The following is a 12,716-nucleotide window of genomic DNA, read 5'->3' as shown; positions in this document are numbered from 1 at the left end:
GCAGGCGCAAGGTGCATTTGGGATCCACTGAAATGAATGGCACCACAATGCACCTCCTGCAGCAAAATTTGCCAGGCCGAAACTGAAAAGGACTTTTCCCACCTTTTATATATTTTTTTAAATAATTGTATGTATATTAGACATTTTAATTAGTTTCATGGATATAAAATAAATGTGAATTGTAAAACTCTAAGCCAATAAAATAACCAACTTTTTTTTTTTTTAAAGAACACAAAAAAAAATATATTTTTAATTTTACTTTATTGAACTTTATTTATTTCATTGTTGGTAGTATCAGCCAGCCAGGAGGGGTGCAGAAGAGGAGCGGAGGGGGGCAGAAGAGGAATGGGGCAGCAGAGGAGGCACAGGGGGCAGCGGGGAAATGCAGTCACATCGGTCTCTCCTCCCCGTTGGTGCCGGCTGCGCTGGTCTGTGTCACCGCTGCCCCTGCCTCTACAGCAGGGAGAGCAGCAGGGATTGAAAAGGACACAAGACTGCAGCAGCCAGCACCAGCGGGGAGCAGCAGAGCAGTGTCAACTAATCGATGATGAGAATCGGTCAACTGAACTAAAAAAAAAAAAACAACAAAAACACACATATCACACACTTTAAAAAAAAAACACATCACACACATTAAAATGCATATTAAAATTGATCATTTTAAAATTGCCCCTCCTCCTGCTTACCTGTTTTGCAGGGAGGGGGCTGCATTCCTGCGGTCCAGTGGGGCACTCGTGGATTATCCTGGTGATCAAGTGGAGGGCGAGTGTGAGCTGCACCTCCGGCTGATTCAGACCATACTAATCGCTCCTGCCTGTGAGTGCCTGCCTCACGAGGGAGCGATTAGCATGGTCTACATCAGCAAGAGATGCGGATCATACTGATCCTGCACTGGACCACCATGAAATAATTCCAATTTAATATATTGTCCGCTCAGCAATATATTAAATAGGTTTAACCCCTTAATGGCCAGTGACATCCATAGTACGTCACTGGCATCAGGCCCGTTTAGACAGACAAAATTTGGGGGTTTGATAAGGAGTTGTGCTAATATCGTGCAACATAAACATTTGCAACTGACAACATTTTATTCTATAGGGTCTTGGCTTTCAGAAAATATACAAGTGAGAGGTGTCGGGAGAGAGAGGTGTCGGGAGAGAGAGGTGTCGGGAGAGGAGAGAGAGCCATAAGGCCCGGTTCACACCTGGGCGTTTTACAGCGCGTTCCTACGCACTGTAAAACGCTCAACATGTGAAAACCAATGATTGCCTAAGGCATGGTTCCCACGTGGGCATTTTACAGCGCGTAGGAACGCGCTGCAAAACGCCCTACGCCCCAAAGAAGTACAGGAGCTTCTTTGGGGCATATTTGCCGCGTGTATCCATTAAGATACAGCCGGATAGCCCTCGGAAACGCGCGTTTGTCGCAAGATTCTTTTACTGCAAAACGTGGTGCAAACGCGCATATTCCGTATGCCTAGGTGTGAACCCAGCCTTAAGCATATCATTATCAAGAAAGAAAAACACATGTGGGAGTTAATCTTAGAAAATATTTTTAGACTAAAGTTATAACTTATTCGCAGTGGAGATAAATCAAAACAAAATCATTTTATTGTCAACGTTTTAACACTAGTCTTTGCTTGGACTTGCCTCTGCTCAAAGACCCGTGAATGCCTTCACAAGCGCTAATGTGGAGTGTTCAGGTTTACATACACTTTAAATTTACAATTCACACATACAAACCTTAACAGATTTTGTAACCAAACTGCAGATGAACTCCACAAAGCCCATGTCTGTGTAACAATGTGTGATTAGAGTACTTCTGGCCAGCGGGACACCTGGTTTCTGCAGAAGGAAGCATGATACATTATTCAGCCGTAAAAGTAATCCACATTTAAAATAACATACTAATCAGCAGCGGTCTAGTGACAGACATGGCATCAGTTTCATACCATTACAGAGATGGCATCAGTTTTCTACTATCACATTCCACCATAGTTCCTACTACAGTTATACAGTACATGGAAACCATAAAACAATCACTTGCAGTATCGGCTAACCAAAAACATTACAACATAATTGAGGCATTCAAACTGTTCTACCATTTTCCTGTGCCATCAATCGTTTTGAAAGTCTAAAAACAGGCTTAAAGGTGAATACGCCATATATTTATGATTGTTAACTATTAAATGTAGTTGAAGTAAAATATCCAAACTAGGGATGCACCGATGCTAATATCGGTGCAGATACCGAATATTTAGGCGAGTACTCGTACTCGCCCAAATGCTCCGATACCTAGCCCGATACCCCAGATTCCTGATTGGCGGGGAAACCGGCTTCCATGCTCCCTTGTCGATGAGGGAGCATGGAGTCGATTTCCCGGCCAATTTACACACCGCCCACCTTCCCGGCTAATCAGGAAGCCAGGTTGGCGACTCATTACACACCGCCTGGCTTCCTCAATTGGGACTTCTGGTATTAGAATTCGGTATTGGCGCGTACCGAAAAAAGTATCGGTACTCGTACTCCATACTGAAAAAATGGTGCATCCCTAATCAAAACAGTATATTCTACCATTTAAATTTTTGTGCAAAAAATAAAGGGTGAAACCAAACTTTGGTTGTGACCCAAAAGTGGGACCCGCCCCCCATATTCAGTGGGTCACCGCATGCCATCCACTGACTGAAGCTGGAGACTCATCCTCACTACCAAAAGCTTCTGGGCCAGAGGTCACAGGAGTAGCCTGATCCAACACATTGGTCACATCATCAGACTTGTCCGAAGGAACCGGAGAGGTGGAGGGCAAAGAACGCTATTAGGTGGATTACCGAGTCAAAGCTCCTTCGATACGCGACAAAACCATCCATGGCCTCAAATGAGAGCACGCTACCCAATTCAAGTGGAGGCCCTGCAGGAAGTCCCGAAGGGGACGCACAAGAACGAGGACAGCGATGCAGACATGCACGCACGAGAGGGAAGCAGAGGTGTCCTCCCCGGAAAGCCCACACACGTCAAAAGGCGAAGTGCAATCCCTACGATCCTCCCTAGCCCCAGAAGCTTGCTCAGCCATGGAAAACTACTGGAGACCACTAGATGCCAGCAGGCAGAGGGAAAAAATCACCACAGGGTACTCACACCATCCACATGTCCTCCAGCAGCCACAGACCACATGCCCCCACTAAGCGCCAGCTGAAAATGCAGGCAAGCAGAAGGGAAGAGTGCCCAAAACAAAGATGGCCGCAGCCATCCTGAAATAGGCCGCAGGCCTGCAGCCTCAAGCAGTCATCCCCCTGGGCAACGATCAGCTTCTGCCACCAGCAGGGGGCCAAGGCAGTAAACCCCAAACCCACCTCAATGCATGCACAAGGAGATAGCAGCCACCCACCATAAAAATGGCCTCTGCTCTCCGCCGCTCCAGGCAGCAAGCCGAGGCCTTGATTAGCGGCCTGCCGCCATCCTCAATTAGGCCCGTGGCCTCAAGAAGCTAGCCCCCATCCCCCCCTAGGCAACAAGCAACTTCTGCCATCAGCTGGGGAATTGAGGCAGATAGGCCAAAAAAAAAAACCCCTCCAGGTATGCATGTTCAAGTAAGGACCACCCACATTAAATATGGCTGCCGCTCAACGCGGCCTCGATTAGCGGCCCGCTAAATACAACAAGCGGCACCATACTAGCCCCTCTGCCGCAGCAGCACAGCACATCCCATGGAGGGCCAAGCAGACAACAGCAGTATGCCTGTAAGGAAAAAACATTGCAGCAGCAGCAAGGCCGCAGCCTCAATTATTGCCCTTGCAGCAGCAGCCAGCCAGATCCTTATACTGCGAATGATCCATCACCTGTAGTGCCGCTATGGGAGGATAAGAGGTCCCAGCACTCAAAGACTAATGGAGGCAGCAGACATTCAGCGAGACACCAAAACCCCCAGCACTACCACCATTGCCAACACCAGGCAGGCTGATTCAAGGGGCAGACATAGATGCCCTCCTATACCAGAGCGGGCTACTGTGACCGGGCGGCCGAGACTCCCAGTCATATGTACCACCACAGAGTATATGTGCCGTCACGAGGATCTGCATGCCTTTGCTGGCCAGGCTGGGTAGGACTCCAAGGATCTAAATCATCCAGCATATGTGGCAGTTGCTTGAAGATCCGCTGAGCACAACAACAACAACAACAACAACAACAACAACAACAAAAAACAACAGAAAGAAAAAACAAAAAACTACCAAAGGAACCAGAGCACTGATTCCTAGGTCCTAATTCCTGACGCTTTCTATTTTAAACAAAGATTCTCTTTACAGTCCTTCCCTGCCACGGGCCTTGAAAATAGTCAGTACCTCTGGGTATGAGTCAATGTGTGAGACTCTCCCCTTACCCCCACTAAGCCTACAATGAGCTTTCTACTTGGGACACTGCTGTGCAAACATGGAGAATGTGTGGAAAGCAAAAGGGGGAATGCTTCAAAGAGAAACAATTACTTTGCTCAAAATGAGCAAAAATTATAGGTTCACTTTAAAAAGGACAGATGGAAGCTATATTAGACCTAAATTTGGCAATATGGAAGTTAAATATGCTTGGTGTAATACAAGAAAACATTTATTCATGTCACAAAAAGATGCAAATTTAGGGTTTGTTCAGCGCTTTGCCAAGTGTTCACCAAATAGCCCACATTTATCTATTGTGCATCTCTGGCCACAAAATGTTTTTACACCAATCTCCTGTGAGTTTTTTTAGTTTGCGCTTTGTGATATCAAGAATTACCTGGATTGAATGCAGCCAGTGCCATTTATGAGTTGGGCTTGAGATCTTGAAAAGCTGAATTACCCGTACGAACACTTTGGTTTCATGATAGGGCAGAGCACACCCTATCAGACTGTCTTGATTGTAAAGGTGTATATGGAACCTAGGACAAAATCAAAATACAATGTTATATGCATGAACACTGTTGAAGGTACCAAACAAGCAAAATAAAAAACCACAGACAGCTGAAAATTCTGTGCATCCATACCTTCATACAAAAGTATGCATACTTCCATACAAAGTACACATTCTGAATTCTACGGCTTTTAGTATGGATGCACCAAAATGTTGTCCGCCAAAACATTTAGGCAGAAAATGGTACTTTGGGCAAAATGCAGAAAGTACCATAGTGGCTGAAAATTAAGGGCATCCCTGGCTCCTCCTCCACCCCACTGGGAGCCTTTCTGTGGTAGGGAGGGGGGGGGGGGAAATCAGTTTTTTTTCCAAAGCCGTTTTTGTTTCTTTCTGGAAAAATTTAAATAAAAAAAATACGAAAAGTGTGTGGACTATGTTCTTTTACAATGATAAATAATATATCTTTGACATGGTACTTAAACTATATAACATGAAGACCTTAATGAAAGTTCTGAGACTTTATATAACATTTTGTTGCCATCCAATACATGCTGCTGCAAATCTACTGGATCTAAAATGCAAAGGCAGTGATGTTGAGAGTGATGAGAATACAGCTGCATTTGACTGGATTACAAAACAAGCTGCACAATATTATTATTATAATACAGGATTTATATAGTGCCATCAGGACTTGATATTGTAAAAGTACTATCAAATGTTGCAGAATATAGAACATCTTCAGTTATTTGGGCCAGGAATACAGTCTGGGAATCTGCAAAACATATCCCTCCTGTAACATGGTGGCAAGGTCTCTGCACAACACAACCTTTGACACCTCTTACATCTCGCTAGATTCCTGCATCTTCTGCAGCACGTGAAAGAATCTGGTCTATGTTTGGTAATATTCATACCAAATTCTTGATGACCTTTGAAAGGGTAGAAAAGCTTGCTTCTATCCGTGCAAACCTTAGGTTTTTAGAAGTCCATTAAAACTTGCATGTATTTGTTGTGTCTTCTTTCCTTTTCTCAATTTTTTAAAGCACCACTACAAAGTTAACCACTTGAAGACCAGGGTGTTAAACCCCCTTCCTGTCCAAGCCATTTTTCAGTATTCAGCGCTGCGGTACTTTCACTGGCATTTATTCCGTCATGCAACGCTGTACTGAAATTAATTTTATTCAATTTTTTGGGGACAGATAGAGCTTTCTTTTGGTGGTATTTAATCTCCACTGGGGGTTTTATTTACTATATACTATTATTTTACTATAGTAAGGAAAAATTACCCAAAAATGTAAAAAATAAACTGTTTCCCCTATATTAAATTATAAAACATTTTTATTACAGTGACAAAGTCCCTTGGAGAACAGAACAGTAAGCATAGTGCCCTTACAGTGAGAACGGACTCCCATAGTGTGCCCACTGAGATGGGAGAAGCACCATATACCACATACATACAGTGTAGGGGAAAAGGTGACAAAAAGAACCCCTGCATACCACACCACTGCCCAGGAGAAAGGTTCTGGGCAGTGGTGTGGTGACTGACTGGTCATGTGTGTGCCCAGCAGCAAATAATACAGGTAATGCCTTACCAGGGTTGTCACAGTCTATTCCTGTTCTGAGAAAAGAACACACGTGCTAAATTGATGCAACTGGGAAGACTACACGGATCTATATCAGGGGTAGCCAAACTCCGGCCCTCCAGCTGTGGTGGAACTACAAATCCCATGAGGCATTGCAAGATTCTCACAGCCACAGACATAACTCCTGGAGAGAGATGCATCATGGGATTTGTAGTTTCACCACAGCTGGAGGGCCGGAGTTTGTCAACCCCTGATCTATATTGTCCGACCTCTAACCCAGCCAGCAGATTAATAAAAGATCATCCTTTGTGGTATAGATCAATAAAAAATGGATTTCTCCCGTGGAAGCAAAATAGGTCTTAACTTTGTTCATTTGGACAAAATTTTGGGCTCTTCAGGAAGTGAGGGGGTTTAGGCCACCTTTACGATGGCGTTCTGTATTTAGTATCCAAATCCTGCAGTTAGCAGTATAACCCAATCAAGAAGAATAGAGAAAGCTATGTCCATGAGTGAACAGAGAAAACACATTTGAGCAGTGTTGGAAAGGCGCAGTGTTTTTTGTTGTAGCTTGTGCAAAATTATAGCAAACAAAAATCTCCCCAGTTAGGGCACATACATAAAAACAGAAATGCGTAACTTTTCTTCGCTGTATCCAAAAACTAAGAACGAAATGGCTGGAAATAGGCTTTAAAAACAGGACAGAGCAAAGTTGGAAGACATGTATGTCCTGCACACTAGAAAGAAAACACAAGTTACACTAAGATGTACTAACCTGTGGATGAGCCACTCTAGGCACTTCTGGGCTGGTTTGAGCATAAAGTATGGCGATAGATGTATGAGAAACAAGGAAATGTTTTCATCCAACTGCTGATTAACGGCTTTGGTTTGGACACTACGCTCCAGATTTTTCGAAGTACTACTAAACAGAGTTTCCTCAAAAGCTTTAAAGGAGGAGTCAATTCCCATTAGCTCATCAAGACCTGTACATCCTTTAAAAACAAAGAAAAAAAAATGGTTATCTGGTTGAATGAATGCATTTGTACAAATTACGAATCCTAATTGTTTCAACTATCACATCTAACAGGATATAAAATTTGCAAACTGCCAACTCTAGCATGCAGGAAAACAGACTTTTTCTGACACTCTTTTACCCAAATTGTTGAAAGGCCCTGAGAGTTTAGATTAAAGTGTCAAGCAAAAACATTTTTTCTTAGTTTTGGATGGGGTGGGAAGAGACAGAGCCACTGTTTATTACTGCTTTCCCAGGCTCCATTAGAGATATTCACCTAAATTCCTGTTATGCTGACAATGTTTTAACAAGACAGTGAGGGGAACGCTTCAAAAGCAGCAAACCTTTTTTTTTTTTAGTAGAGTAGGGGAATGCTAGAGTTACTGTTATATTTGTATGTCTTTTTTATATTTCTTTCCCCAGCCCCATATGCCAAATAATTAATGATTTTTTTTTTAAATATACATATACATATTAGAGGTGCACCGAAATGAGAAAAAAAAAATGGTCATGGACCTGTTTAGCACCGTGCAGCTAACACAACAGCGGCTGACACAGGATCCAGCACATAATACTTCAGGCAAGCACTGCATTTCCAGGAGTAGTCCGACTACAGTCTCCCAACCAATCAGAAAGGTAGCTGCAGTGGCTATGAGCTGCAAGAACTGGCTAGAATAATTTTGACTGGAAAAATTCCATAAAAAAGGAGGTAAGCTTCTGCCAGAGAGAAGATCATTTTCATCTAAAAGGCGCAAGCAAAAAACTAAGGTTTGCTGGGAGTGGGATGGGTTATATTAGGGCTGTCCTTGGGGTTGACTGGACACTGCAGAAAATAAACTTTAACCCCTTCGTGACGGGAGACGTACACTGTACGTCCAGCCACAAAGGGACCAAATGACTCGTCACGTACACTGTACGTGACGAGTTATTTGCTGCACTAGAAGGCTGCTAACCGCTGAGAATCAGCGGTTACCTTTCAGTAATAGATGTCTAACTATCTAGAGATCCATTACTGAAAGGGTTAACCTTTTTCAGACACCCGATACCTTAATATCGGGTGTCTGAGAGTCACAGCAAAGCAGACACACGTGTCGGCTTTTGCCGGCATTCTGACAGCTCGTATAGATCGAGAGATATCTCTCTCAAGCTATACTGGCTTTTTTTTTTTTTTTCTTTTGACTTTCAAGAATAGATACAAAATGTTATGTATTAGACACATAATGTATCTATTCTTGAAAGTAGAATGTTTAAGTTTTCTGAAACATTCACTGACAGCTGAATCCTGAACTGCTGCAGGATCAGTGTCACTAACTTATTATCGGCTGTTCTGAAGTTTGAAGCAGCCTGATAATAAAAAAAAATGTATTAATTTATCAAGCAGTAATAGTGAGATTAATTCACAATGACTGCCTGATATAATTAAATAAATAAAATTTGTCAGTATAAAAAAAGTGAAAAGTGTAAATAAATTTAAAAAAATTGTGAAAAGTGTAAAAAAATTAAAAATAAGGGACAAATAAATGAATGTATGTATTGCATTTTTTTTTAGCTGTGCTGGTTTTGTTAAAAAAAAATACTACAAATCAAAACTGGGAAAAAAAGTTTTTTTTTACGTTTTTTCCTCTTTTTTTAATTTGTATTTGTCCTAAGTGAGGCGTTAGACACACATATGTGATATAAATATATAGCCCTATCTGTCCTCTAAAAAACAATATATAATATGTGTGGGTGCACTTTGTAAGAAAGTATATTACTGACGTGGAAGAATCACACAGCAAAAATGTCAAAAGTGTGTCAGTCATTTACGAACAGAAACCAAAAACAAGCTCAGTCATGAAGGGGTTAAAGATGGCAGTAACTAGGGATGCACCGATACTAGTATCAGTATCGCTGCCAATACCGAGTATTGGGGCGAGTACTCATACTCGCACAAATGCTCCGATGCCTAGCCCGATAGTTCCTCTATCAGGAAGCTGGGCAGCGCGTCAGTACACGCTGCCCGGCTTCCTGATTGGCCAGAAAGCCGGCTCCATGCTCCCTTGTCACTTGTGAAGCTGGCCAATCAGGAAGCCAGGTGCCGTGTAATGACGCAGCGCCCGGCTTTCTGATTGGCCGGGAAGCCGACTTCATGCTCAGTCACCTCATGACGAGAGAGCATGGAGGCGGCTTCCTTGTTAATCAGGAAGCCGGGTGGCGAGTCTTTACACGCTGCCCGGCTTCCTGAATGGGACTTCCAGTACTCGGTATTGGCGAGTACCGAAAAAAACTCGGTAGATCCCTAGCAGTAACCTATGGTTAAGATTGATTCTCTGCTGTCCGACTAGATAAACACACACAATATATACACATCTCTCAATCATACACGCACACATCTTTCCCTACAAGCTTTGTTTTTCTTTTTTTGAAATGTCACTATTGGCACGAGGGAAATGAAGAATTCCCAGTTAGACTTACTGGTAACAGTAGTTCTAGGAATCCTCAAGAACAGCTACATGAGAGAGCTACAGGAAACCCAAACACTTTAAAACCCCTCCACTCCGCTGTGAGGAAAATATATGTATACTATACTTTAGGGTAGGACAACCGCTTGCAAGAGCTTCCCGCTGAACGTTAGGTCCTGCTGATAAAGCAGTTCCACCCTATAGTGCTTCAGGAAGATGCATTGACTCAACCAAAAGTACTGTCTTGCAGATCTGATCCTCTGTGGCATCCGCTGTCTCTGCCCAGGAGGTAGTTTGGTAGAATGTGCCCTCAAATTCTGTGGGGGTTCTAGTCCTTCCTTCTTGTATGTAAAACATTGTTTCACTTACCCTCCTACCTACTGAGCTTTTAGATGCTTAGGGTCCCATTTTCTGCCCACTGAAATCCGTTCTAAAAGCTCTAGTTACATCTAGTTGCAATTTTTTATGTTGCACGGTATGTTTATCAAACAAGTATTTTTAGGATAAAATACACTAAAATGAAATTTAGTGCACAGAAACAGAATATAATACCCAATCTTTTTTAAAAAGATACCAAACAAGTCAAGCCTTAAAATTGCATGCGTCCATGAAACTTAGTGAAAAGCACTCACCTCATAGTTCTCCTTTAAACACTTTTACGGCCCATCAGTTTAGTGCTAACAGTGATTGATGGGCCTAGAATTATTGCTCTCACTCGGACACTCGCGATGATATGTAACATGTGCGGCTCGATTTTTCTTTTTGCACGTAGGCACATCCGACGTTTGTTTGCGTAGTATGTGCTTGCACGTGGGGGGCGGGGGACTTAATTACTTTAACCACTTCAAGACCAGGTGTTTAGACCCCCTTCCTGGCCAGGCCATTTTTCAGTACACTCAGCTTTATTGCTATTGCATAGGGGGCTAACAAGCCCTCTAGGTAATAGCAAATATGTGACAGTTCTTCTTTATGGAAACATCAGGGGTCTTTCAGAAGACCCCAAAGAAGCTGATGAAGCAGAGATTTGCTTCACCGGCTTCTTCTTCTGGCTCTAGGAGCTGGAGAATGTGCCTATTGACACCGGTAGTGATGTAATGCACATCACTTCCTGGTCCAGTTATCGGAGTAGAGATCAGCCTCTGGAAGCCGCTTATCTCCCTCTGATCTGTCAGGGGAGACCTGCCGTGCCGGTCCCAGGCTCACACGGGGGAAAGTGAAGCCGACGGTGGCACCGGCCTGTACAGATGCCGGATCGCTTGTATCTAAACGGCAATCGCCGGCTGTTTAAAACGGCACCAGCTGTGTTCTTGGTATAACCACTTCCAGCAGATGACGTACATTTACGTGACTCCGCTGGAAGTGGTTAATACAGTAGATAAGGCCTGTAAGTGCCCTATCCTTCTTACTGATGTAATGAGCAAGAGGAAAGCCATCTTGAAAGTTAGAAACTTTAATGGACAGTCCTGCAAAGGTTGAAAAGGGGAACAGATTAGGCCCATTAACACCTTTGAAAGATCCCAAGGAGGAAATATCTTTGGCTCCATCAGAGTGCATCTTCCCCATCTTATTAGGGGGTACTCTGCCAGTTTAAAGTCCAAAAACACTAAAAGCACTGAAATCTGCACTTTAAGCGAATCAAGGCCTCCCTGAACTGTCTCAACTTTTGGATTATTGAAGTAATAACAGAGAGGGTAGGCATAAGCCAGATCAAAAGGCCACAGATGGCATCAGTGCATCCACGCCCAAGGTCTTCCTGTTTCAAGAGAAGAAATTGCTCACTTTCCTATTGCCCCAAGATGCAAACAGCTCCACGTTGGGTACCCCCAATTTTACTGCAACTTGCAAAGCTCCTGGTTGAGCTCCCATTCCATCTGAAAAATTACCTGCCTGCTAAGAAAGTCTATTACCACGTTCGAGGACCTCCTGACATGCGCCACCAATATGGAGAAAACATTTACTTCTACCCATGACAATTCTGTGGGCCAGACTCAACAGTTCCAGTGACCTGGTACCCCCATGGTTTATATAGACCACTGCTGTGGCATTGTCAGAGGATCAGGACTTCTTGACCTGTGATGAATTGTTTGAGACAGCATTACTTCCATGATTGCTGCCAATTCCCAAAAGTTGGAAGAAGCTGTGGACAGTCTCTTCCCATCTCCGCTGAACCTGGTGTATGGCAAAATGCGCTCCCGATTCCCAAGAGCTAGCCTATATAGTACTTTTCACTGGCTTGAGCGGTTTCCAAAAGTTCAGAACCACCTAGAGGTAGAAATTTGGTTGACTCCAAAGAATTGGGACCGCATACAGAGAGCGGACCCAACGGAGCATTCTGGAATTGCAACTGTGCCCAGGTCGCTGCTAGAATGTTATGAGGCCCAGAAGGCCCATAATCTGTCTGACTGATATTAGGGGGAGCTGAATCAGCTAAGGGACTGCCGATCTTAATTTGTTTACTTACACCCCCCTTGGTAAATATCCTTGGAGCCGCAGAGAGACCAAACAGAAATTATCAGTGTAGGATCCTATCTGCACCGAAAAACACAGATACTGTTGTAACAGAAAATTAGGAATGTGCAGGTAAGAATCCTCTAAGTCCAACGTGATCAAGTGAGTATCTTTCTATGAAATTTTTCAGATCCAAAGATCCAATGTCTTCCTATCCTGAATCCTTTGTACAACAGACACGTGTTTAGTTTTTCTGAGATTTATCTATCTCCATTTTCCCAATGGTTTGCAAATTAAAGTATACAACCGATGAAACCACTGGTACTTGGGTCCTGGAACTATTACTTTCCGGCCCGCAAAAGCC

At 43.3% G+C, this 12,716-nt stretch overlaps 1 protein-coding gene across 1 annotated transcript in view; it reads right to left on the bottom strand.

Annotated features, from left to right (window-relative positions):
* The window catches only part of HEATR1 (HEAT repeat containing 1), a 205,382-nt gene that overhangs the window by 191,297 nt on the left and 1,369 nt on the right, over positions 1-12,716 (bottom strand). The window contains 3 exon segments of the mRNA XM_018563295.1: positions 1,743-1,844; positions 4,761-4,902; positions 7,227-7,443. Of these exon segments, the coding sequence (XP_018418797.1) occupies positions 1,743-1,844; positions 4,761-4,902; positions 7,227-7,443 (461 nt within the window).

This window comes from Nanorana parkeri, unplaced genomic scaffold (assembly GCF_000935625.1).
Source record: "Nanorana parkeri isolate BGI_ZX_2015 unplaced genomic scaffold, ASM93562v1 scaffold650, whole genome shotgun sequence".
NCBI lineage: Eukaryota > Metazoa > Chordata > Amphibia > Anura > Dicroglossidae > Nanorana > Nanorana parkeri.
The sequence above is the reverse complement of the archived record's forward strand: the minus strand, read 5'-3'. Positions and strand labels throughout refer to the sequence as shown.